At 37.5% G+C, this 27,851-nt stretch overlaps 1 protein-coding gene and 1 long non-coding RNA gene across 3 annotated transcripts in view; one reads left to right on the top strand and one right to left on the bottom strand.

The window, feature by feature from the left end:
* The window catches only part of SYT10 (synaptotagmin 10), a 68,385-nt gene extending 53,544 nt beyond the window's left edge, over nucleotides 1–14,841 (bottom strand). For both annotated transcript variants that reach the window (XR_012373934.1, XM_025879536.2), the window contains exon 1: nucleotides 14,445–14,841. Coding sequence is in view for 1 of the 2 variants with exons in the window: in XM_025879536.2 (XP_025735321.1) it covers nucleotides 14,445–14,595 (151 nt within the window). In the remaining variant the exon portion in view is untranslated. The remainder of the gene's footprint in view (nucleotides 1–14,444) is intronic.
* Nucleotides 14,136–27,851, top strand: part of LOC141370144 (uncharacterized) — a 355,774-nt gene continuing 342,058 nt past the window's right edge. Inside the window, exon 1 of the long non-coding RNA XR_012373937.1 lies at nucleotides 14,136–14,356. This is a non-coding gene — a long non-coding RNA (uncharacterized lncRNA). The remainder of the gene's footprint in view (nucleotides 14,357–27,851) is intronic.

Below are 27,851 nucleotides of genomic sequence, written 5' to 3'. Positions count from 1 at the left end.
CTTTTAAGTTATCTTTGTAGGGAGGAAAGATTAATAATTGCACCTGGATATTCTCAAAGGAGATATATGAAAATTTTGAATTGTACACAGAAAAAGCATATCACTTCCAAGAACACTACAAAGGGTCCAAGAGTTTGCAAACTGAAGGGTGGCAACTTGCAACCTGCCTTGAAGTTATGAATCTTAAGAAACTCGGGAAATGCACACAACAGGAAAGACTTCTTGTTGGCTTCATCTTTTATCTAAAGATGCAAACTTCTCACTCTTGAAGCAGGGAGTAATGTTAAATATTTGCATAAACCACTTTCTATAGTCTACATAAGGATAACATGTTACTAACAGAGAATGGGTATACTAGTAGCTGTATTTTTAAACTCCCCAGGTCCTTTCTGATAACCTTGCACGTTCCTACTTTCTAAAGTCCCAAATTAGTGATGTGTTACTTAAGTATCTCTAAAATATCCTTACTTCAAAATATTTCATAAACTTAATACATGCTCATTATGCAAAATAACTTAAAGAAATATAGTAAAAAAAAGTTAGTAAGATTGAGTAAATAAATGAATGGGGGAGAAGAAACAAACCTCCTGTGCAGAAGAATTCCAAACAATTTACATAGATACTCTGCTCTCAAGGAGGTGGGGCACAGCTCCCCACTCCTTAAGTGTGGCTGCACATAGTGACTTCCTTTCAAAAAGGAGAGTATGGAAAAAGGTAAAAATAAACAAACAAACGAATAAATAAAGGGTAACTCTACATTGGAGAAACCTCACCCGGGTGATCAAGGTGAATATCGACAATAATGAATCATGTTGATAGTATGCACCCCTGATAAGTGATGAATATGGCACTCTACCTCTGTGATCTTCTTCCCCAAACCCATAACCTGAGTCTAAACATTAGAAATATATAAGACAGATTCCAGTAGGAGGGCACTCTATAAAATATATGACCAGTACTCTTCCAAAACTGCCAAGGTTCTCAAATAAAAAGAGAGTCTGAGAAACTATCACAGCCAAGAGGAGATTTTAGAGGCATGACAACTAAATATAATGTGGCATCCTAAACAGAGTCCTGGAATAGAAAAAGGATATTAGATAAAAACTAAGGAAATGTAAATAAAGTATGGACTTAAATTAACAACATATCAATACTGGTTCATTAATTATAACAAATGTCCCATATTAATGTAAAATGTTAATAATAGGAGAAACTGGGTATGGGGTATATGGGACCTCTGGACTATTTTCCCCAATTTTTATGTAAATCTAAAACTGCTGTAAACAGTAAAGTCTGTTTTTAAAAAGGTTAATGACATCCCACTACCCACGTCCATTTTCAGCCTCCTAAGACGACCAATATTAGCAATCTGGTGTAATCCAGATTGATTCTGGATCTGAACTCTATTCAAAACCAAATAGAGTTCCTGTAAAGGGAGATTTTTCTAGTTGTAAATAACCTTGTAATTTTCTTTTGCAACTTTGCTTAGCCTCAGTATAAAATATGAATCCAATATCTTTTATTTGTTTAAAATAAAAATGTTAGGAATATGTTAGAGGCTGAATTATGTCTGTCCCTTCATCCCTTCCACTTTCTTATGTTGAAGTCCTAATGCCCTAGAGCCTCAGAATGTGACTGTATTTGGAGACAGGGCCTTTAAAGTAGTAATTAAGGCAAAATGAGGTTGTCTGAATAGGTACCATTCCAGTGACTGGCGTCCTTATACGAAGAGGAGATTAGGACAAAGATACTCAGAAAGACCATGTGAAGACACAGGGAGAAGGTCACCTACAAGCCAAAGCGCAGAGGCCTCAGAAAAATAAATCAAACCTCCTGACTCCTTGATCTCAGACTTCTGGTTTCCACAACTGTGAAGAAATAAGTTTCTGTGGTTTAAGCCACCAGTCTGTGGTACTTTGTTATGAAAGGCCGAGCAATCTAATAAAGAACAAATCTAATTTCCTTTAACCACTATTGTACATCCAGGATTTCCCACCCCTCCTTAGAAGCAACCCGTGATCACAGTTTGGTGTGTATCTGGCCAGCCCAAGCACTAATAAACAAAGATATTTCTTTTTTTTTTTTTTTAAAGATTTTATTTATTTATTTGAGAGAGAGAGAGAATGAGAGAGAGAGTACGAGAGGGAAGAGAGTCAGAGGGAGAAACAGACTCCCTGCTGAGCAGGGAGCCTGATGCGGGACTCAATCCCGGGACTCCAGGATCATGACCTGAGCCGAAGGCAGTCGCTTAACCAACTGAGCCACCCAGGTGCCCAACAAAGATATTTCTTTAAAAAACCACAAAAACATAGAATTGTTTAATATACTTTTTAAAAAACATAAATAGCTTATTGGATATTTCTTCAATTTGCTTTATTTTTCTATTCAATGATCCTTGAGGTCTAACTTCATCTCACATAGTATTTCATAATACTTCCTCAGGACGGATATTAGACTATGACCAGTGTTTTGCTGTTACAACATAGCTACGAGTGTCCTTGCACCCCTCTTGTGCATATTTGGGAGTGTTTCTCTAAGGTAAATAGAAGTGCAAAGTCATAGGTTATGCACATATTTAATGTTACTAGATATTTCCAGAAGAACCCCAGAGTGACTATAACAAAAACATTATATGAGTTTACCACTTCCTACAGTCTCAGAGAAATGCTGATGGACTTTACTTTTCACTGATACGATCGGGAAATGATACCTTGCTTTAATTTACATATTCCTGATTGGTAAGATAAAATGGTTCTGTTTAAACTCCTAATTTGTAGCTAATGGAAACCTAGTCAGAAACTGAAATAATTCCAAGTTTTTAATGCTTCTTAGTTATAAGAATAAAAATTAATTTGACACGCTGTTATACATAGATATTAATATTTTATCTCATTTTCCAGTTGCTTATTAAAGCATCCATTGAATATATTTCCCATTTATAATCCATTGATGAGGAATGTGATCATACTTTATATTTTGTAGTTTATTTTTACTTTTTAATTGTTCATTAGCCCCATAACTTGAGGAAAAAAAGAAAAAATACATAAAATGTGCTTCCTGATTATTAACTTTGGTTTTAAATGGAGGAATAAATACTACAATTATGGATTCATAATCTTTATGTATATTTGGCTCCATTTACATTATATTTTATGGATATTTTAACTCAATTAATTTCTTCAGTCTGCTAATTTCTACCCAGCTGGAGCCAAAAGCCAAGAAATAAGGAAACTGCAGGACAATGTAGGGTAGGGGCAAGGATAGAAGTAGTTTTCAGCCCACAACTGAAAATGCCTCCCTTCTTACTTATGGACATTAGAGAACTTATACTCTACCCACAGAAATTTGATGACATTCGTTTACGCCACTGTTCCTAAGTGATGGGCTTTGGCAGTCACAAGGTTGTTCTCATCTTAGGAAAAAGTCCTGTGGAAATCTCTGACTTTAATTCCATTTTCCCTACTGCTGACAATTTTCTTTCTAAAATCAGTATCTGGTTCTACCATTTAGGGGACCATAAAATATTTCATCCATACTAAATTACTTGTGAAAGTGAAAAGTTGTGCTATCAGTAATGAGGGTAGCTGGAAGAAACCAAGTCCTGTCCTGGCAACTGAGTCATACGGTCGCCTTACCTCTCTTTGCCTAACGTCCTTCCAGGTCACCTCTTAACCATCTGAGACAAATCCAAACTTTGTAAAGCATTCCACAGCATCTTCGTGATTTGACCGCTCAGTATTGATCAGTTTTATTCTTCTGCCACTTTCCCACCTAAAATCCTTCCCCTGACCACACATTACTGTCTTGCGATTTTGTTCAGGCTGTTTTATGTAGCTCCAGTGCATTTTTCTTCTCCTCTTTGGCTGCTGGGCAAATTTGTATTCAACAATCAGATCCAATAGTAACTCTTTCTTGACACTCTCTGCCTCTTCTATTCCTAAGGGCTTTGAGAGCACCTCCACTGCTGTAAAACTACTATTACAATAACTGATTGGCTTCTAATCCTTTACCTCAAACTCTGAGACATGATGATGTGTTTCAAAAATTATTATTTTCTTTTGGATATTAGAAAGGCAACATGATACACATCTGGACAACATCCAGTAACCAAACACATCAATATGTCTATGATGAAATGTATGAATTAGTCACACTGAGTGGGATCACTGAAGATTTTAAATAGCTTAATGCCAATTCAGGTAAGGTGTTGATGCCAAAAGTGCTACAATTTACAAAATACTTTGCAGTTTTCAGCGTTTAGAGGTTTCATAATTCTGGATAAGAGATTGTGGATCTGTACTTATTTTGTTTTTCCAAATGTTCCCATCCTACAAATATTCTCATTCCTTGATCCTTCAGAGCAGAAACCAAATGTATTCACCGATTTTAGTGTCTGGTATTTATTACATGGTCAAAAATGTTTATGGAGCTACTGAATACATATTTTGGGAGTTATCTGACAAGGAACTCAAATGTCTGTGGATTTCAAGGTGGCTGGATGAAAAAAAAATGAGTAATTTGATACGCAGAAATTCTTGTACTAGAAAGATAGTATAATATAGCTTATAATTTAGCTTATAATATAGCTTTAGATCTGGGTTCAAATGTCAACTCCACCCCTGTGACTTTGGTTGCTTCCCATTATTGCCAGAGCATAGACCATATTTATGTCATCATTCCATAGAGAAAAAGGGGGAATAAAACTCAAATCAGCAACTCTTATTCAAAGAAAGCTGAGGAAAACTGTGTCTAGGATAAAAATTTGGAATTATCTTTGAGGTTAACCTATTTATCCTATTCATATGGTATTACAGTTGACCCTTAAATAAGGAGGGGATTAGGGGCACTACCCCTCCAGTTGAAAATCTCCATATAACTTTTGACTCCCTAAAAGTTTACCTTTATTTATTAATTTTTTAAAAAGATTTTATTTATTTATATTAGAGAGAGGGAACACAAGTGGGGAGAGGGAAAGACAGAGAGGGAAAAGCAGACTCCCTGCTGAGTGTGGAGCCCCACATGGGGCTCAATCCCCAGACCGTGAGATCATGATCTGACCCAAAGTCAGATGCTTAACCAACTGAGCCACCCAGTTGCCCCTGTTTTTTGTTTTTCTTTTTTTAAGTAGGCTCCATGACCAGCATGAAGCCCAACATGGGGCCTAAACTCAGGACCCTGAGATCAAGATCTGAGCTGAGATCAAGAGTCAGACGCCTAACTGACTGAGCCACCCAGGTGTCCCAAAAACTTAACTATTAATAGCCTACTGCTGACCAGAAGCCTTGCCAATAACATTAATACTTGATTAACACATATTTTATATTTTATAGGTATTATATACTATATTTTTACAATAATCTAGAGAAAATACAATGTTATTAAATAAATCATAAAAAGGAAAATACAGTTAGAGTACTTAACTGTACTATAAAAAATCCACATATAAGTGGATCTGCACAGTTGAATCCTGTGTTGTTCAAGGATCAGCTCTAATATTACAGTAGGCCATAATTCTGATTTCTATAACAAGGGGCCAAATTAACAGTGACTTACGCAAGGGAGAAGTTTATTTCTCTCTTGTGTAATTAAATGTCCTAGCATAAGCAGGCCAGAGCATACACATCAGCTTCAAGGTGTCTAGAAACTTGGTTTCTTCTATACTTTTGTTTTGCTATTCAAAGGTTTTTGCCTTCTCCTTAAAGTCCAAGATATAATATATATATATAACTTGGACAATATATATAACTTGGACAAGTTACCATGTCCACATTCTAGGCAGTTGGGTGGCAGAATAATAAGGGAAAAGGAAGGTGAGAGTATGTCCTTTCATTTTAAGGGCACAGTCTGGAAGTGGTACACATCACTGCTGCTAGCATGCTAGTGGTCAGATTGATTGATTGATTTTTATTTTTTTTATTTTTTTAAAGATTTTATTTATTTATTCATGAGAGACAGAGGGAGAGAGAGAGAGGGAGAGAGAGAGAAGCAGAGGGAGAAGCAGGCTCCCAAGGAGCAGGGAGCCCGATGCGGGACTTGATCCCAGGACCCTGGGATCATGACCTGAGCCGAAGGCAGACGCTTAACCATCTGAGCCACCCAGGCACCCTGATTGATTGATTTTTAAAGATTTTACTTATTTGTGTGAGAGAGAGAGAGAGAGCAAGACATGGGGAGCAGCAAGCAGAGGGAGAAGCAGGCTCCCTGCTGAGCAAGGAGCCCGACACAGGGCTCGATCCCAGGACCCTGGGATCATGACCTGAATCAAACACAGACGCTTAACCAACTGAGCCACCCAGGCACCCCTTGATGGTTAGTCACGTGGCCGCACCAAACCAAAAAGAAAGCTCAGAAAAGTTGTCATTTTTAAATTAAAAAAATTTTTAAATTTATTTTAATGCTGCCACATATGTAACTAAAAATCAAGGATTCTGATACTTTGAAATGAAAGGGGGGAAATGAATACTAGGAAACAACTAGCAGTCTCTTCTTCATCTATCAATCCAATACATAATCAATCAACATATCATCCTTGCAACAATGCTTCTTTAATTTCCACTTAACTGTATTGACTTTTGCCTTTTTCTTGCATTTCAGTAAATGATAAACAACTTTATGTTAATAATATACTTGATTGTAAAATGCATATGTTGGGCGCCTGGGTGGCTCAGTCGTTAAGCGTCTGCCTTCGGCTCAGGTCATGATCCCAGGGTCCTGGGATCGAGTCCCACATCGGGCTCCCTGCTCAGCGGGAAGCCTGCTTCTCCCTCTCCCACTCCCCCTGCTTGTGTTCCTGCTCTCGCTGTCTCTCTCTGTCAAATAAATAAATAAAATCTTTAAAAAAAAATGCGTATGTTAAAACATTTTCATTTTCTGAAATCAGAATATATTTTAGTATCAATGGCTTGTTACAATCACTAATAGCCAGGAAGTAAGTGTGTCATAATTTATTCTGAGTATGTGCTAAAGCAAAAGCATCAACATCGAAAGTCATAGAAAGTCAAGTCTAAGTGGCTTGAAAGAAAACAGTGGAGAAAATAGTGAAGGTCAGTCCTAAACCTTACAAGCCAAACTTTTATTGGGGATAGGTGGAGAAGGCAGTGAGTCAAGTGAGTTTGCCAACATTGCTAACATTGCACATAACTGTACAGGTAGCTTAGAGCACAATACCAGTGGTCTTTATATCTTTTATGAATTCTTTTAAGGCATTCTTGATGGCATTGGAGCCCAATAATGAGTGCAAAACAAAGGTATCACCAATTCTGAATCAAAAAGCCATTCAGAAGAACCATACTCAATTTTAATTTAAAATTATTTAACCCATTTATGTCTTTTATGTTTTCCTTTTTATGTTTGTACAAGAGTGATATGATTTTAAAAATTTATGTCAGTTTTAAAAGAAGTCTTTACTTAAGTATGAAATAAAAATTCTATGTGATAAGAAGGCATTAAGCCACAATTTAACAATATTTCTTTTTCCTTTTTGGTATCACAAAATACTGGTGTATCTTATCAATAGCATCTTAGTTTCAATCAAATATGGTACTACATATAGTATAAAAGTATCCAAATGCATAAAAAATTCTTTACATGTTTGTAATTGAGTAAATAATTTATAATCTGTGATTATCTATTCTACATTTATAATAACTTGAACTATGCACAGTGTTTAATTAATGGTATGAGTATATTTTAATGCCTGGCACAGTGGCTTTCACCTAGTGTTCAATAAATATTTATTGAATAGAAGCATCATGCTACAACCACCTCTTGGATAAAGTAACAACTCATACTGTAACATATTAGAAGTGATAATACGCTTCTTGATATTGTTTTGTCCATTATTCCTATAAATCTATGACTACTGAAGCAGAACTAAAGGTATAATAAAGATTGTAAACAGTAGTCCTCATTGTTTGAAATAATTCTTCAGGATGAACAAATTGACATTTACAAGGTTTTTTTCAGTTGACTGTAATGTCTCTATTCAAAATAGATGTTAAAGAATAGATCCTAACACACCTCAGAATCCACCTGGATGGATGAAAAAAAAGTTAATATCAGTCCCCCCACCTCCATCATTCTACCCTTCCAGCTCTGAGGCATCACAGCACAATTTCATGATTATATAGTCATGTGATATCTATACACACACACATATATACACACACACATACATACACACATATATGTGTGTGTGTGTATATATATACATACATACATATATAAATGTATACATACAGAGTTTTATTTTCTGATAGTCTTCCTAAGCCACGTTAATGTCAGCTCTTACAGCTTCAGTGGTCATTTAGGATACTTAACATTACAGGAAAAAGAAAACAAGTTTAATGTATAATAACAAGAAGCCATCTCTTCAGTCAGGGATTCTGTTTCTAAACTTGGCCAGTGTTGGATATTCCACCAACAGAGAAAATTGGTATTGTACAAATTAGAAACAAGCAAAATAATTACTGACCTTTAATAATAATACTTCCTAATAGGAGGTCTTGTTTCCTTTGGCATCATAGTACTGTTAATAATGATATATATAGATGGTTGATAACGTACATTACATACCCAAAATATGGCAGGAAATGTTTTAATGTATTATTCTTCTAATGACAAAGTAATAAAAATAATTTAACTGACAATTTCATATCTGTTTTCATTATAGGCTTATTTATGGACATACAAAGGAGCTATATTTATAATTATAGGAGTTCAAAGTTATGCATTTTGACACACTAAAATCTTTTACATGATTTTACCGTTCAAATAAGTTATATTTAGCTAAGAATTCATGAATAAACACTCATGTACACTTAATTGCAAATGCATTCATGTACTCAAGTAAGAAAAATGAAGAATGTTGTGTCTTATACTTGCATGACAATATATCCGATAAAAAGAAATTTGGGGATTTGGGTCATAATTATACACTGAGAAATCTTATTAATACTGGCACCTGGGTGGCTCAGTTAAGCATCCGACTTTTGATTTCCACTCTTGATTTCGGCTCATGTCATGATCTCAGGGTTGTGGGATGGAGTCCAGCATCAGGCTCTGCGCTCAGCGGGAGTCTGCTTCTCTCTCTCTCTCCTTTTCCCTCCGCCCCTCCCCCCTTATGCTCACTATGTGCACATGTTCTCTCTCTAAAATAAATAAATAAATCTTTAAAAAAAAATACCTTCCAATATGCCACTAATTATAGCCAATAGTATTATAATAGTTACAAGCCTATCTTTACAAGCCGTTCCAGTGTCTATAGCACCAAGAATGCTCTCCCCAGGAAATCTTCCTATTCCTACTTTTTGCAGAACCTAGGATAGGATCTAAGGAGCCCTGGTTCTTATCCTAGTTGCATCATTAACTGGCTGTGATTTGAGGGGAAGTTGCTAACTTTTCCTGCCTTCGTTTTCACCACTGCAAAATAGTTTCTAGTTCTAAGTGGTATGACTAATGGGCGTTTGAATAATGATATGATTATTTTTCCCATGCTATTTTCTACCTCAGCAAACTGGCTTTCTTTTACTATTATAAATTGATATTTTAAATAGATATTCCCACTTTTCTAGAACTTCAATAAAGTCAATAGGTTTATTATGCAACACTTACACATTTAGCCACTGGATCTTAGCCTTTCCTGAACACACTCTGGGGAAAGTCACTGGACATCCATATGGGGTTCACTTGCTTTTTCATTAGTATCTTGCTCATGTTCTAGGTTTTAAGTGCCTCAAATGCTCTAATTTCTGCCATTATCATAAACTACATATTTTGCGTGCCTATCTACCTAGGATCCTGTATTGGACACTGGAGACACAAAGACACAAGTATATATAATATAGTTTCAGAGGAATTTGGAAAGTATTAAATAGCACCCATCATTTCACAAATAAGGAAACTGGGTTCTTGAGGATATATTAATTCATTTATTCATTCTTTCATTTGTTCAACAAATATTTATTGAGACTCTAGCAGGAGCCACAGATTTTTCTAGGCACTGAGGATAAGACAGTAAACAAACCACTGCTCTCAAAGAGCTTATATTCTACTGACTTCATGTGTACATCAGGAAGCACACAATTATGTTTTCAAAATATGGATAATTTTAATTGTCATTAGAGATTCTAATAAACATTTGTGATAGTTTATCTCCCACCAGCATTTTGTAAAAAAGAAATCTTATAAGTAAATGCAAATGCATTCCATTTGTTTTTTGCATAAAACAAAATAACAATGATGATTAACTTTTAAAGAAAATGAGACTTGAACGAAATGGGCAGCTATAGATCTTGTATATGAAATCATTCCTGTTAAGAATCAGATTTCAGAGATTTACAGCTCATATAAAGAGAAAATATAGATGTTGATTTGTTTCAAGAAAAAAAAGATTATAGCAAAAAAGGTCCTGTCAATATTGCCAAAATACTGATATCTCAGAATTAAGAAAAATAGATGTTTGCTGAGACTGGCTTGGCCTTTGAAGGTAGTTGTTCATTTCCCTTTGGAGTAAATGAGACCAAGCACAATATGTACTGATGATCCTATAAAAATGAGACTAGAAATAGCAGGTGGCCATTCTTTATTGGAATGACAGTGTAGAGGAAGGAAAAAAAATCCTCTCATACATCCTTCTTCATATGGACCTATCTGAATTCATTATGGTTCAATTACTCTTTCTCAGACCTACAAGTCTTGAGGAAACATTTCTAAATTGTAACTCTTTATACAACCATTAGAATGTGTAAAACTCAGTGGTGTAGTGATACAAGAATTATAAATTGATTGAGTAGTCATTTGCTTTGTGTCTGTAGAGAAAACCTATAAAACACCCTTATTCATGGTAAGCCCTTATCATAGACTTAAAATGCTTTAATCTCAGAGGAAAAATCATGATATAATTTTAAAATTTTACTTAGCCATCTCTTTTATTAGTCAAGTAACTTCAAGGAAATTCTTTGATAGACCTACTTACCCCACATCTAAGAAATTGAGGAACATATGTATGAATTTAGAAAAATTCATTTAAACTTTTATTTTAGAATTTTAATCCCAAATTAAAAGTATAAAATGCAAAATTAAAACAATGATGAATTAAATGTTTATTTAAATTAAGGTTAGGTGTATACAATTATGATGTGACTGTGTGCTTCAGTGGGTTTGATTAGTTATGATTTATGAGGTCTGCCTTTTAAGCAACATAGTTTTCTGAAACTTCGTAAGCATTTGGATATGGAGCAGCAATTAAAGACTGACGAGCAATGAACCCAAATGCAGTTCAAAAACTATTACTTATCTTAGTTACAGTATATCTGAAAAATAACATTATAGGTGGATATATTGTTTTGTATTTTCTCTAAGCGTTCTAGTATTAATCATATTGTGCACGAAGATGAACTTAGTGGGTGACATGTCTATGGGGAGGGGGGGAGTATCAGTGGTAAAAAAAAAGGCAAGAATTTGATTTTCTAAAAATTGCACATGATGAACTTTCTACTGTATCAGTAATGCTGACATCAATAATATCTCTAATAAACTATGCCAAGAAAGTAAACTAGTGTTGGCAGACACGATCTATGTCTTCACAAATTTTATGAAAACATGGGATTGGTCAACTTGATCAGTAGATCCTTAATGCCAATAACACTGCTGCTATTTCTGCTATTGCTGCTATAGTAAAGAGGATGGTTTTTATTGGCATTTAAAAAACCAGTAGAATATCTTATTTATATATATGATTCATTAGTTCTTTAATGTAGAATGACTTTAATTGGGATTACCGGAATTTCTCTCCTTCTACTCCTATGTGAAGGAATCTAAAAATATACACAATCTGGAAGCTTGCAATTGTCACTGCAGCCTTTGAATAACTGACACCATATGGGCAGTGCTGATTAACAAAGTAAATAACCACTGTACCATTCAATGTCGATGTCCTCCTACAAATAATGTTTCCCACTAAACAAACAGTGAGTAGAAGGATCACCTACTAGAAGTGTTTTTATTTAGGGTCCTGTAATAAAGGGCACATGTGCATAAGTTATAAGAAAATGAACAATGTGAAGCTGAGTGGCTAATACAAAGGTTCAGTAAATAATATTTGAATCCATTTCATAGGTATCTACTGGTGTTGGGAATTTATCTGTGGATTAAAGTATTTTATTTTTAATTGTTGCACAGATTTACAAATAGAATATGTAATCTTATGCATCTTTATATCTCATATACAACCTAATAGAATGTCTTTAGTGGTGGCCACTCAAAATATATTCATATATTAAATCAAATACCCCATTTGGATAGTATACATATTTCCCTTAACAGAAGAAAAATATCCATGTAATTGGTTTAGACTAGTTTTTCCCCACTTTTTTCTTTCCAAGGGAAAGTCCAAAAGGAATGAGGACTACAACTACTTCTTGTAGTGCTTAGAACAAGTCCAAACCCTTTCTGCAATTCATGTACTGTGTTTTACCTTAAGTTTATATGGTTGTGTACTTAGAAAGATTTATAAGCTAGTAATTGGTTTCCAACTTTCACAAATTGTCCTCATTTCCAAACCATCTGAGACCCAGGAAACCACTACTTGGTGTGTGGATCACAAACCAGTTGGATTACAGCATCAACTGTTAAATGACCAAATTATAGGTCTTTAAATTTAAATACTCTAATTTCTTCCACTATACCCCCCTTCTCTGAGTCTTATCTTTAGCATGTATATCACTAAAGGCAGTTCAGAAGACTTTATCCAGTAGCACCACAAAGGACTTTTAAGGTCACACTATTTTGAGTGCTTATCTCATGCTTAGCAACCACACACATGATGTGCATATACACAATATTCACCAGTCCTTTCCACTAATAGTTGTTTCATACATTCCTAGGAATTAACACCCACTGAACAAGAGATAAAGACTTGTGTTTGTATATTCGCAAAATGTCTAAATTTCCAGCATGTGGACAGCACCAATTATGTATCATTCTGCTCCGGGTCCAAGTAGCAGCATCTCCGCAGGTTCTGCCAACTGCAGATAGAAAGAAGCCTCTCTTGGTTCCTGTTGCCATGATCAGAGAATTTGAAAACCCCGAGGATATTCCGTTTACAAAATGGTATGTAAAAGCTAAACCACATCTAATCCTCCCCCTACCCCATTTCCTCTCCCTTTTCTTTGGTGGTGGTGGTGGGCAGGAGAGATTCACTAAGTGTGCCCTCCTGACCTCCTTCCCAGCCTTCCCAGGCTTTCTGCAGTCGTGCTGCACTCGAGTTGAGCGGTCCAGCTCTCACTTGTTGCCCTGGCTACCCTCAACCCACGAAGCCTCGCCAGGAGAGCACAATGACACGAAAGCAAAGGGAGAGAAACGAGACCTACGGCAGGAATGGCAATCTTCCAGCCCGATGCCGAAAATCCCGAAACCAGTGTTTGTCTCCCAAAGCAACAAGTGACCCTCACAAGGGACTCTTGAAACCACGCGGCCCGCAACTCTGGAGTCCCTCTCGTTCGTGTGAACAGCACAACAGGCTGCACAAACCAAACATTGCGCAGGTGGTTAAAACCCTACCCAAGCGTGACCAAACAGTAGCACTGATACGATTCCCTCCATTCCCCGAGAAAAATCTGTCTCCTGAGGCTTCTTTCCACCTCCAGATTTCTGACGGTCTATGTCCTTCACCATTCCACCCCATTTCTTCACAAGTTTCCTGAACGGAGAGGGAGGATGCCCCTGTTTTGGGGTGTGTATGACAGCATGTGTGTAGAAAGGATTTATAAGATCTTTTCTCCTTCCATTTTATATGTGACCTGAGCCTTAGTTGTCACCTCAAAAGAATAGGACCAATAAGCCCTGCTGTTTTGCCAACGTTGTCAAGAAGCCCTACAAAATCCTATTTAATAAAGGGACTTGGACACTGTCAAAAGCTCGACAGGTTGCAGCCGCTAGTTACCCCTCCTGGGAACCTTTCTGCTCCCGGAATCCAAGGCAGCCCCATCTGCAAGGCGGTTCTTCGCTTCCAAGCAGGGCTTTTCCTCAGGTCCGGCCCCTTCCCCAGGCTCGCGACCCGTGAGATGAGAGACGAGAGAGGGCAGCGCGAGTCCCGCGAGCGAGCGGCTCCCGCGGGCAGCGCTGGGTAAGCCGGCTGGGCGCAGCCGCCCGCGCTCGCCTTGCCGCCGCGGAAGGGAGCCCGCAGGCGTGGGAGAGCAGCGGAGTGGGGGTGCGGGAGCCGGGGAGCGGGGGACGGCGCAGCGGGCAAGGAGCAGACCAGGGAAGTGGAAGAAGCCGGGGAGGTGGAGACGAGGACACAAAACCCGAACAGCCGACGCTCGAAGTCTCCAGGAGCTGAGCGGAAACAAGAAGCAAGGTAGGAAGGCGCGGCGTCCCACAGACGCCTGGCGCCGCGCGGGGTCCCGGCTGGGCGCGCGGAAGCGAGAGGAGCCCTCCCCGGTTACCTGTGCTGCTTCCGCCCTGGTTGCCCCTGTCCCGGGGGAAGATGCCCGAGCACTTCTCCCACTCGACCTGGCCCGCGAAGCACAGCTCGGTGACGATGTGCAGCGCCTTCTGGCACAGGCTGCTCACTCCGTCCTCCTTGTGGAAACTCATCGTTTGGCCTCTTACTCCCCAGACAGCCGTCCTTTCCCCTTCCCGTTACCTCTAGGCTGGCCCCTCGGGCGCCCTAAGCCATCGCCCGCCCGCGGGGAAATGGGCGGGAGAGTGCGCTGCTCAGAAGCGGCAACTCTTAAGAGCCGCAAGTTAGCCCCATGGCAGGAGTGTAGGGCGCAGGGGAAGGCGGAGAGGCCGGGGCGGGAATCCGCGCGAGGCGGCGGCGGCGGCGGCGGCGAGGTTTGCGCCAACTCTCCCGCCGTGCCAGCCAGTCGAGGCGAGCCGGAGAGAGAGACCCGGCATGGAGGGCGGAGGGGGGGGGGCAGGAAAAAAAAGCCTAAGCCCTCGGCTCGCTAGAACGCCCCCCTCCTCTTCCCAGCGCGTTTGTGTTTCTGGCGGGTGCCTGGCGGCGGCGCGTCCAATCGCAGCCCGGCGCGGGCCTGGACGACCCGGGGCGGTACCCGCAGCGCCCCCTCCCGGCTGAGCTGGGGATGGAGTTGGCTCGGGAGGAGGGGCGGCCCCGCGCCCCTACTGGGGCCGGATGGGGGTGCTCAACGCAGCGGGGCGGGGGTTAGAGAAATCTCCGTTTTCTCCGTACTTTTCCCAGCCTCAGTCCTCTGCCCCTCCAACTTTACTACACACGTGTGCTGCTCTCTGGTTTCTCCGGTTTTCCTTTTCTGAAAAGTCATTTCAACTGAACACAAACTGAAAAAGTTAAATTTAAAAAATGAATCGATGAATAATCAAACCAGATGTCTATACAGAAAAGAAAGATGTGCCTGGAAAGCATGTTTAAAATGATTTCTAATGATGATGGTTTAGAGGCAAAATTTAACCCGAAAGTTCTTTTTATTGCTATCACTGAAATTCACCGTAAGGTACGTTTCCTATTTACCCAATTCAGTTCTTCTTTATGCATAAATACTATGATTAGTCAGATTTTAATTTATTGCCTTTGATTTTTCTTTTTTAAACTCTCTTAGGTATTGCGCAAAACGAAATGTTATTTGTATTGATATTCACTGTCGATTAATCCGTAATTGGCAATTGGGAATGCACAACTTGTCTTCTTTATCACTTTTGCACTTAAATACTGAAAACGGCATGAGTGTTAAAGGGGAGGGGAGTGAAGTTCAAATATGTCACACACACACCTGTGCTTAACTTGAAGAAATTGCTTTCAGGTCCTTCTTTCAATCTGTAAAATGAAGGGCTGGGACTCTCCTGTTCTTATAATTCTCTAATGCAAGTGGGTGAAAAATCACTCATGGAGCTACAGCTACAAAATACGTTAATAAGTGTGTGCCACAAAGTTACGGTAAATGGATTTACATTGTTTTTAAATTGTTTTGAGACAGAGTTTGATACCCTCTTATAACCTGAAGATTGATTTAGCCTTTATTAGGTGGGGATCTTTGTTTTTGAAGTGGAATATCAGGACCTTGTTAGCATATTTATACTAGGAGAGTAAGTAATCTTATTTTAAACTACTAGGCAGTTTATGATAAATTATTTCCTGTGTAAGGACACTATGGTAAATTTACCATAAATACTAGGTATGGCATCCCAGTAGCTAAGCATTCATTAGTTGAATCATTTTGATCTGATTCATAGGACAATTGGTATAACTAGGACTATTTTTATCATGAATCAAGACAAACTAAAATCTGCAGGCTTCATTTGCTTTTTGTTTTATGCACATTGATTTGGATGGTTTTTAGATAAGATTGACTATTTTGAAATGATTTCACTGTCAAAAAATATTAAATATCTACTGTATCTTTGAAATAAAGTAACAAACTTTAATAGGGCCCTTTCCAGTTGTCCTTGCTTTCCAGTCCTCCACAGTCTAGACAGACCCATATAAGATAACCTGAAATGCAATTCTGTTCTTTCATATTTACTATCTGAGCAAACTGTTATGTGGGAGTCCAAATGAGTAATTTGTACTACTTTCAGACACTAATTGCTTAAGTGGAGTAATACAGGTCTCTCTCATGACCCTCTTAGTTTGATTTTGGTGTTAAATATTATTAGGTAAATAAATTCTGAAAATAACTTTCCTGGTACTTGTTTATGCTGTTCCTGGCCTGTTGTTACTCTTACCTGTGTTTCCACAACAAGCAGAGTTAATATCACCTGTATATTCATTTTTCTGAATTCGTCTGAAATATTTTTGCTTTAATCTGAAATTAATACCCTAAAGTTTTGATTTTTTTCCCTTTGTTCTTTAGACCATCTCATATAGCTCATTAGCAGGTGAATCAAATCAGTTTTTTCTTGTCACTTATTAACAGCTCAGGTAAGAGGTGTGGGAAATGTAGAAACTGCATTCAAGGTCACTATTTTCAATGCTGAAGGATAATCTGACAAGAATTTAAATTTACAGTCTTTTAAAAAATGTTGGCGAACTATTTCAATTAACAAGAGCCTACCCATCAAGTAATCCAAGCAATACAGATTTGCATTTACTTCCCCACACATACTCTGAAGGAGTTGCTGAAAGAGTAAAGGAGGGGAGAGCAGGTTAGACTGATTTTACTAAGCACAATTGCTATACTAAGTGATATATGAGGTATTGATAGTCAAAATATACAGGTAGGTCTCTGACACAGCTTTCTTCTGAATGATCTCTGCATTAAGTAGAGGAGGAGTTGGTATGGAGTTGAAGAGCCCAGGAGCACTCATTCCCATCCCTATAAGCTATGTCACCCTCTTGAGAGGTATTTTTAAATGGTCAACACTATGATTTCCCTGCTTGTTTAATCCTCTCTCAATTCTTTCTCTTTCCCCTTTCCATGGCTCTTTCAAAATCTGGAGGGGGAGGGAGTTATCTTCTTAGGTAGAGATCTCCCTAAGGTAAGGGGAATTTGGGGATCATTCCTGAGATTATAATTTCAAATATTACTTGACCCCCATATCAGGCACTAAGAAGGTGGGTAAATGAGGAAATCTCAGAATAGTTGAGCTCAGTCTTGAATGAAGATCAGAGACAAGTATTAAATTGTAACTTACTTAAAACTTTCCTGCCTTGCTTTTCTGTGTTCTACAGCTCAGATTCATATCAGCCCAGTTCTAACTGCCTGTACGTAGTGAGCCTGCTGCTGTATTCCTTAATTTGGAGAGTGGCATCACCACTCACTCCCAACTGGTCAAATGACCAGACTTCTGGTTTTCATGGATGGGTATTGCTATTGAAAAATCCATTTCTATTCTGACTCCAGATCCTTTGATCAGCCTGATTCATCACTCTGGAAGGTTTGGTGCCTTCTCTCTTTCCAGTGTGTTCATTTTGTTCATTCATCCTGATGGATACTGACTAAGCACTTCAAACAGACTCAGTTTTGAATCCTTCAATTTTGAGAAATTCTAATGATTTATTCCTTCACTAATTCTCTGCCTTCTTTTTTTCTGTATAGTTCCTCTCTGGAACTCCTTTACGTTGAATTTGTGACTGCTAGGATGGAATCTCTTAATTTTTGTTTCTCTATTTTCCATCTCTATCACCCCCCTACTCCTTGTGCTCTAAGTTTTGGGAGATTTCCTTGGCTTTCTTTTCTGAGCCTTCTATCAAATCACTACAATTTCAACTATTATAGTTCTAAGATATACATACTTTTTTTGTTTATTGATTGTTTTGGTTACTTATTTCTTGGATATATAGTCTGTGCTTATTTATTTGACCATATTATATATTTTTAACCACCCACCCCCCTGCTCCGCTTCTAACGCGTCTTTTTTCTCTGAATAACTTTGTTTTGTTTGTTGTTGTTCTCCTTGTAAAATTTTGTCAGCTGTTTGCTCCTCTAAATAATGAAGTATAAATACTCACCACTAAGATACGGAGTTGAAGGCCTAAGTATACTAGTAAGGCTCATAACCAGGGGCTTCATTGCAAGGTGAGTCAGGGTATTTTGAATTGGAGCACCCCCAAAGATCAGAGAGGGACTATCTAATCTTTTGTTAGGGATATGGGGCAATAATTCAAGTCTCCCTGCTTTTATTTTCCAATCCAGAGCCTGTCATGGTTCTGGCCTCTTAATAGTTCTGGTGCCTTAGGTCTGGAGCCTTTCTAGTTCAGTATCTCCAGGGGGAAACTATTTTACTTGCATGTTTGGGGAAGGGTCATCACCTGACCAGAAGAGCTGTATGGATGGAGACTTGAGCCTCCAGACACCTTCAGAGTGACAGTCCCTGCGTTTTTAGCCTTTCCCTCTACTGCCATCCTCTGGGGAGTCAGTACGAGATGCCTCCATTTCTGAGGTTTTCTGAGACTCTGTGAGGTGAAGCACGAGCTTGTCATTGCTTCTGCTCTGGAGGTTTCAGCTCCCTCTGCTCAGTAAGGCGGTCACTACTCCTTCACCGCTTCCATCTTGTAAACCGTTGACAGCTTCTGTCCTTACGTCATCTCCTGTGTCCTTTCCTATTCTTTCTGTCCTTTTGAGTTTATAGCTTTTTATTGCTCTATTGTCATCTCAATGTCTTTTCAGGACAGTCAGGAACACACGTATGTTTTCAATCCATCATGTTTAACTGTTTAAAAAGGCAGTTCTGATTTCACTTTCAGTGCCTTCCTCTTGTGCTTTAGTTACATCCAATATCTTGAATGGGGCCTGTGGAACCCTAGGTGCCCTGGCCTCTGCCTAGTTTCTTTGTTCTTTTCTGAATTCTTTGACTTGTGCTTTCTTTTCATTTCTGTTTCTCCTTTGTAGCACATAACATAATTTACATTAAATAATTAATTTGATATAAACTGGTAGGTAGAGAACCTTTCCTCCCTTGTCCCTGCTCATTTCCCCGAGCCTTCACTGTGCCAACAGTGATAGTCACTCAGTAATATTTGCCAAATAAATAAATTAATGTATGTCTTTTGTTAATCCTCGTTCCCTCTAGTTATCAGGAATAAAAGCCTTTATTTACTTGTTTAAGAAGTACCAGGGTATAATAGAAACTGATGAACTGTTCTATTCCCAGGGAAGTTGAGAGGAGAGGGATGAGAAGGAAGAGTGAGTGATAGTAGTGGACTATGTCCTTTGAGAAGGAAGAAGATGGTCATTTGTATCTTAGGAACAGACACTAACTTTTGAATACCTGCTTTGTACCAGGTCTGTTACGTATATTCTATACATGGTTTAATAATAATAATGATGATAGTTGTTTGATACGTAAGCTATATAAAACTTAATACTTTGTAAGCTAATTGTTACAGTAACTCTTCTATTGACTCATATAGAACAGTGATAGGTATGGTACCAGCCTTTGTACATATATTAACTTACTTAATTCTTCTCTTTTTTCTTTTTAGAGTTGGGGGAGGGGCAGGGTAGAGGGAGAGAGAGAATCTTAGGTAGGCTCCATGCCCAGCAAGGAGCCGGACAGGGGGCTCGATCTCATGACCTCGAGATCATGACCTGAGCCGAAATCAAGAGTCGGACGCTTAGCCGACGACTGAGCCACCCAGGTGCCCCTATATTAACTTACTTAATTCTTTCACCAAGCTTGTGAGATAGGGCCTATTATGTTCTCATTTTACAGGTAAGGAAACTGAGCCACAGAGAGGTTAAGTAGCCTTTCTTAGGTTACATAGTCATTGGTAGTAGAGCCTGGATTCAGACTAATGCATTAAGGTTGCAGAAATTAGGTCTTAACTATTGTAGTATGCTGCTTCTTATCTATCCTTATGACATGCTTATAGGATGGGCAGGATGAGATTAAAAGGCTATTCAGCCAGACAGCTATAATTGGTAAAAGTGTATAATGATAAAATTATGACCTTTATCTACTTGACATTAGCAGTCAGTCCCTGCCCCAGTGGTTATGCCATTTAAGAACTTAGAGTGCATTTTGTCATATTCTTCTTCTCTATCATATAATTAAATAAATGTACTGGTGGACGTGTGTATACATAGGTGTTCTGTCATTGTTTATTTTCCAAAAAGGTGCAGTTTTTGCCTGACTGTAATGACAGTATCTCTAGTCTACCTGGGTAGCTTTAACTAATTATTTTAAATGGCTATAAATTATTCAGTATGATGATATATCATAATTTATTCAACCAGTGCCCCACTGATAGGAATTCACATTACTTTCAGTTATTTACCACTGTGGATCTCTCTATAGAGTAGTAGTGTATGTTGTAGTGTATAGTGCATGTTGCAGTAAACCTCCTTGTAACATTTACTTACATACTATGAATTTTATTTATTGGATCTATAAATAAATAAGTTTATTTAAGGAAGAGAATTCTGTTATATGAAATCACATTTGGGGCGCCTGGGTGGCTCAGTTGGTTAAGAGACTGCCTTCGGCTCAGGTCATGATCCTGGAGTCCCGGGATCAAGTCCCACATCGGGCTCCCTGCCCAGCAGGGAGTCTGCTTCTCCCTCTGACCCTCTTCCCTCTTGTGCTCTCTATCTCTCATTCTCTCTCAAATAAATAAATAAAATCTTTAAAAAAAAAAGAAATCACATTTAAAATCTCATTTCTACCAGGAATATATACAGTATTATTTTTTTCTTATCTCTTGCTTAACAAAATAGATGTTATGAATTCTTGCCACTATTTTGTGTGACTTTTTTTCAGACTTCACTAAAAAGCATGAATTAAATGGTCATATGTATACATTTTTGTAAATTTTATCTATACAATAATTGTATCTATTTATAAATGAGGTTAAAATTAAAGTTTAAACATTTATTTTCAATTAAAAAAGCAAGAATATGGGGATAGCCATTACTTATCTTTTAAATTAGTAATTTCAAACCATAACATGCATCAAAATCACCTGGAAGGCTTGCTAAACCACAAATTGTTGGGCCCCACTCCCAGAGTTTCTGATTCAGTAGGTCTGAGGTGGGGGTCTGAGGATTTGTTTTCCAAGTTCCCAGGTGATAATGCTACTTGTCCAGGGACCACACATTGAAAATCATTGTTCTATAGAGGCTCTTTAAAATAAAGAAGTAGGGGCGCCTGGGTGGCTTAGTCGGTTAAGTATCTGCCTTCGGCTCAGGTCATGATCCAGGGATCCTGGGATTGAGCCCCACATCAGGCTCCCTGCTCAGTGGGGAGCCTGCTTCTGTCTCCTCCTTTGCTGCTCTCCTGCTTGTTATCTCTCTCTCTCTATCTCACTCTCATAAGTAAATAAAAAAAAAATCTTTAAAAACAATCAAAATAAATCAAGAAGTATTCCTAAGAATTTACACCAGAAGTAAGTTCCCCAATAATCATACCTGGTCAGTTCAAAATAACCAATCTAAAATAACAAAAGATTGAAGATGTTAGTTAAATTAGGTAGAAAACCTTAGTTTTGGTCTAAATTCCATCACTTGCCGACTGTGTGATATATAGCTTTTGAACTTAGTTTTTCTTTTTTTTTTTTTTTAGATTTTATTTATTTATTTGACAGAGAGAGACAGAGCGAGAGTGGAAACACAAGCATGGGGAGTGGGAGAGGGAGAAGCAGGCTTCCCACCGACCAGGGAGCCTGATGCGGGGCTCGATCCCAGGACCCTGGGATCATGATCTGAGCCGAAGGCAGTCACCCAATGACTGAGCCACCCAGACACCCTAGTTTTTCTTTTTTAAACCTTAGAATAATACTCTGTTTTACTTTCTATCAAAGGATTGTCCTGAGGCTCAACAGAGGCAACAAATGTGAAAATGCTAAAAAGAAAAAAAAAGTTATCAAGTAGTATGCATATACCAGTTATCATCATCATTCTTTGGATTAGGATTACTTGTTATGTAAAGCATACAAGTTACAATTTATCACTCCTTGTCAAGGCTTTTTTCAAACTGACATCTCATTCATAAATAAAACAACGGAGACCCACAAAAGCCTTAAAAAGTAACAATACATCTTTTTCAAGAGATAAGTGATATATTACCTCACAAGCGCACCCTCAACTTCCCTAAAATTCCTCCTTAGGCAGTGCTCTCCTCCACTTTCCACTCATCGAGGAGGTCCCAGTTGTTCCACATCATATTAGAATATTCGCTGTAGCAATAGCCCCTCTCTGAAATTATCTTGATTGTTTATGTGTTCACAATCTATCTTCCCCATACTAGAATCCACACTCCATGAGAGCTAGATCTCTCTGACTTTTTTCACCCACTACCTCCCCAGAACTGAGGACAATGATGGGCATAGTAGCAATGAAACAATGTAGCTTTTTAGGGACTAAATGAAACTGTACCACAGTTTATAAGTAGGTTTTATCTGGGACTGACAGGTTTGAAATAGTCACTTAGAATGTGCTATGCCAATTCTTTTTTTTTTATTATGTTATGTTAATCACCATACATTACATCATTAGTTTCTGATGTAGTGTTCCATGATTCATTGTTTTTGTATAACACCCAGTGCTCCATGCAGAACGTGCCCTCTTTAATACCCATCACCAGGCTAACCCATCCCCCCACCCCCCTCCCCTCTAGAACCCTCCATTTGTTTCTCAGAGTCCATAGTCTCTCATGGTTCACCTCCCCCTCTGATTCTCCCCCTGCCTTCATTTTCCCCTTCCTTCTCCTGATGTTCTCCATGCTCTTCCTTATGTTCCACAAATAAGTGAAACCATATGATAATTGATTTTCTCTACTTGACTTATTTCACTTAGCCAATTCTTAAACATCAGAAAGTTGAAACTTTATTGGTTATTTTGGGAAGTTCCAGAGGAAGGATATAGTGATCAAATGTTTTATAAATCAACATGATTACAGTTTATGCATTCATTGAACAAATACTCATGCAATTTATATATGGTTAAATTAATAGTTTGTAAGTTTTTAGCAACTTTTTAATTCCAAGACATATTCTTGGAAGAAAGCTCGCCTAAAAAAAAGCAATTCCAGTTTGGTACACTAGAACCAATTCTCCTAATATCAGGTACACTTTTCCCAGCAGAAAAAAATGATAAAGTTGTTGTGTCTACTCTTGGAAGCAGAACTAGGTTAAATGGTGTAAATTCTAAGAAGATAACTTTGGCTGAATATTAGAAACAACTTTCTGATGATGATTATTCTCATAATATTTCAATTTTAATTTGTTGAATAAGTTTTCTGCAGAAGCATTTGTAGCATTCTTGGCTCCAAACATTAAAGAGTTAGTGCTAGAACATAGAATGTGCTTATAAAATGAGCATACTGTTTTTCTGAATAGTCATTTTTTTTTTTTAGGATTATCACTAGTTTTCAGAATGTTACATTTACTCAATACTTTGGGATTGCTTCTTTTTGGACTGACTTCAAAATCAATTCACATGCTACCAAGAAAAGCAGAGAACTTCAGGATACACCATTTTTTTTTTAAGATTTTATTTATTTATTTGACAGAGAGAGACACAGCAAGAGAGGGAATACAAGCAGTGGGGGTGGGAGAGGGAGAAGCAGGCTTCCTGCGGCACAGGGAGCCTGATGTGGGACTCGATCCCAGGACCTGGGATCATGAGCTGAGCCAAAGGCAGATGCTTAATGACTGAGCCACCCAGGCGCCCCAGATACCACCATTTTTTAAAACCTAAATTGTAGTAGTGTAATTTGATTAAATGTTTTATTTATCAGTGTTGAATACTGGCTGCTTAATGTCAACTTAAAAAAAAAAGAATCCAAGATTCTTCCATATTAAAAACATTCAACAAACTAGGAATTAAAGAGGACTTAAGCTGATTAAAAAAAAAAATAAAACATGAAAAACCCCAGTTAACACCATACTTAACAGTGAAAGACTGAAAGCTTTCCTCCTAAGAGCAGGAAATGATAAGGATGTCCACTCTTGCCATATCTATTCAACATTGTACTGGAGGTTCTATCCAGGGAATTTAGGCAAGAAAATGAAATAAAAGGCCTCCAGATTGGAAAGGGGGAAATAAAACTATCTCTATGTACAGAGGACATGATCTTCTATATAGAAAATTCTAAGGCATCTGTATCATAACTATCACAGCTAATAAGTGAGTTCTGCAAGGTTATAAGGTACAAGACCAATATCTTAAAAGACTGTATTGCTCTACAGTAGCAATGAATGCTCCAAAATGAAATTAAATAAGCAGTTTCATTTATAATAGCATTAAAAGAATAAAATATTTAAGAATGAAGTTAACATAAGCACAAAATTTGAACCCTGAAAACTGCAAAACATTGCTGAAAGAATTTAAAGAAGACTTTAATAAATGAAAAGTATCCCGTGTTTATGAGTCAAAAAATTGACCTGCAGATATAATGCTATCCATATAAAAACCGCAGCTGCTTTTTTTTGCAGAAGTTGATGGAATGATCTTTAAATTTATATGGAAATGTAATACACTCAGAATTACCAAAACAATCTTGCAAAAGAAGAAAGTTCAGGGATTCACACTTCCCATTTTCAAACCTACTAAAAACTGTATAGCAATTCAGACAATGAGGTACTTGTATTGATCAATGAAATATAATTGAGAGCCCCAGTGGGGAAAGAATAATCTTGTCAACAAATGGGCTAGGACAACTGGTATCCACATGTGAAAGGATGCAGTTGGACCCTTTTTACACATCACACACAATAATTAACTCATAGTGGATCATAGGCCTAAATGTAGGAGCTAACATTATAAATGTTTTAGAAGAAAACGTAAGAGTATATTTTTGTGACCTTAGGTTAGACAATGATTTTTTAGATAGGACACCAAAAGCTCAATCAACAACAAAAAAAATTGAACTTAATGAAAATTAACACTTGTGCTTCATAGGAAATTATCAAGATAGTGAAAAGGCAATCTACATGTTTGGAGAAAATATTGCAAAACATATATAATAAGGGATTTTTATCTAGAAAATATAATGAACTCTTTTTTTTTTATTATGTTCAATTAGCCGACATATAGTACATCATTAGTTTTTGGTGTACTGTTCAACGATTCATTAGTTGCATATAACACCCAGTACTCATCAACAGATGAATGGATAAAGAAGATGTGGTCCATATATACAGTGGAATATTACTCAGCCATCAGAAAGGATGAATACCTACCATTTACATCAACATGGATGGAACTGGAGGGTATTATGCTAAGTGAAATAAGTCAAGCAGAGAAAGACAATTATATGGTTTCACTCATATGTGGAACATAAGGAACAGCACAGAGGGAAAACCGAATGGGAAGAAATCAGAGAGGGAGACAAACCATGAGAGATTCTGGGCTCTAGGAAACCAGGTGATGTGTATATAATGAACTTTTACAAGTCAACAATAAAAAGATAACCCAATTAAAAAATAGGCAATGTATTTGGATAGATATTCCTCCAAGGAAAATATACAAAACATCAATAAGCTTATGAAAAGATGCTCAACGTCATTAGCCATTAGGGAAACACAAATTAAAACCACAATAATATACCACTTCAAAGTAAGTAAGATAATTATTACTAAAAAGACAAGCATACATTGGAGAGAATGGACTAATTAGAACTCTCATACATTTCTGGTAGGAATATAATTGGTGCAGCCACTTTGGAAAACAGTGTGGAATGTTCTATTAGGTATCTACTAATTCACTACTTAGTATCTACTCAAAAAAATTGGAAACATGTTCACATAAAAACATGTACACTGCTGTTCAAGCAGCATTTTTTCTAGTAGCTACAAATATATGTGGTATATCTATACAATGGAATATTACTTGGCAATAAAAAGGAATACATTATTGATACATTCTACAGTGGGGATGAACCTTAAAAAGATTGTTTTAAGAAGCCAGTCACCAAAGAGGACATATTATATGATAACCATTCATATGAAAGTCTAGAATACAAAATACATAGAGACAGAAAGTAAATTAGTGGCTTCTAGAGTCTGGGTGGGTGGAGAGAACTAGAGAATGGAGAGTGGCTGCTAATAGAGATGGGGTTTCTCCATTTTCATTTGAAAATATTCCCAAATTATATAGTGGTAGTGTTTGTACAACTCTATGAATATACTAAGACCCACTGAGTTATATACATTAAAGTGTGACTATTCTGGTGTGGGAATTAGATCTCACCAAAGCTGTTGTATTTTGTAAAATGCTGATTTGTCACCATGGAGTTTATTTAATTTTGAATGCCTTAAATACTTAAAATTAATTATGAAATGAAAGTTCCTTTTAGAGAATTTTGAATTATAAAAATTGAGACCATAACATACAGGACAAAAATATACTGAAAAAGCACCATAAAAATTGAGAAAAATGTGTGTGGCATATATACAATAAAAAGGCTAAGGACAATAATAATAGTATCTTTTAATAAAACATCTCTTACAAATCAATTAAAACAAAAGCTCAATTTTAATGAAGTAGGAAACATGAATTTAAGAAGCTGTACACATGACAAATTAACATGTAAAAATAACTTTATTAATAGTCAAATAACTACAAAGTTTATCAATATGACAATCTTTTTAGAAATGGTAAGGTACAATGTAGGCCAGATTTGGGGTGAAACTGGGTAATCGTATGCACTGCTGGTAAGACAAATTGATACCATATTTCTCTAAATTATTTAACAGCATTACAGTTTTGCATACTTTACTGAGAAATTCCCTTCTAACAGTGTATCCTAAGGAAGATATCACAAATGGGTTCATTGATTTAGCCACAGAAATATTTATTGAAACATTGTAATATTAAAACATTTTATATTGTTGTAACAATCTGCATGTCCAAAATGGGGGATTTATTACATCACTTGGGTATATCCATAAAATTGAACACCGTTCAGCTATTCAATAAAAAATAATCAGATTATAGAGAAGTAGGAACAAACATTGATTTATAAATAGTAAGAAAAAGTAACAAAAAAGGTAACAAAATGCTCACAGTGGTTATGTCAGATGTTGGGCTTGGCTTGGTGGCTGTCATGGCTAAAACTCAGCATCTCTTCCAACCTCTTCCCAGAGGCTTTCCTGTACTGTAGAGATTAGAAACATAGAAATTCCATTGCTTACACTCCACTACAGCTTGGGTTCTGTATCTAATTAATGTCCACGAACACCATGTCATTGCAGGAGATTTCCAAGTTGCAGGTGAAACAAAAGCTATTACTCTTGCCATTTTCTAAACAGAGTTGGAGAAGCATTTGATTTTTTTGTTGTTGCAGCAGCATCAGGGGTCCCACTTATAATATGATTGCTAAGAAGCAATAGTTAAGTTTTCTAGGAGAGATAGATACTTGTAGTCTTTTCTTGGAAATCTGTTCTTGGGTGAGAAAGCCTAAGACTCACAGTCACAATCTACCAAGAAAGAATG

This window comes from Callorhinus ursinus, unplaced genomic scaffold, assembly GCF_003265705.2.
Source record: "Callorhinus ursinus isolate GAN/ISIS: 27379988/994484 unplaced genomic scaffold, GSC_fseal_2.0 scaffold27, whole genome shotgun sequence".
Lineage (NCBI taxonomy): Eukaryota > Metazoa > Chordata > Mammalia > Carnivora > Otariidae > Callorhinus > Callorhinus ursinus.
Note: the sequence above shows the minus strand (reverse complement) of the source record. Positions and strands in the feature narration are given on the sequence as shown.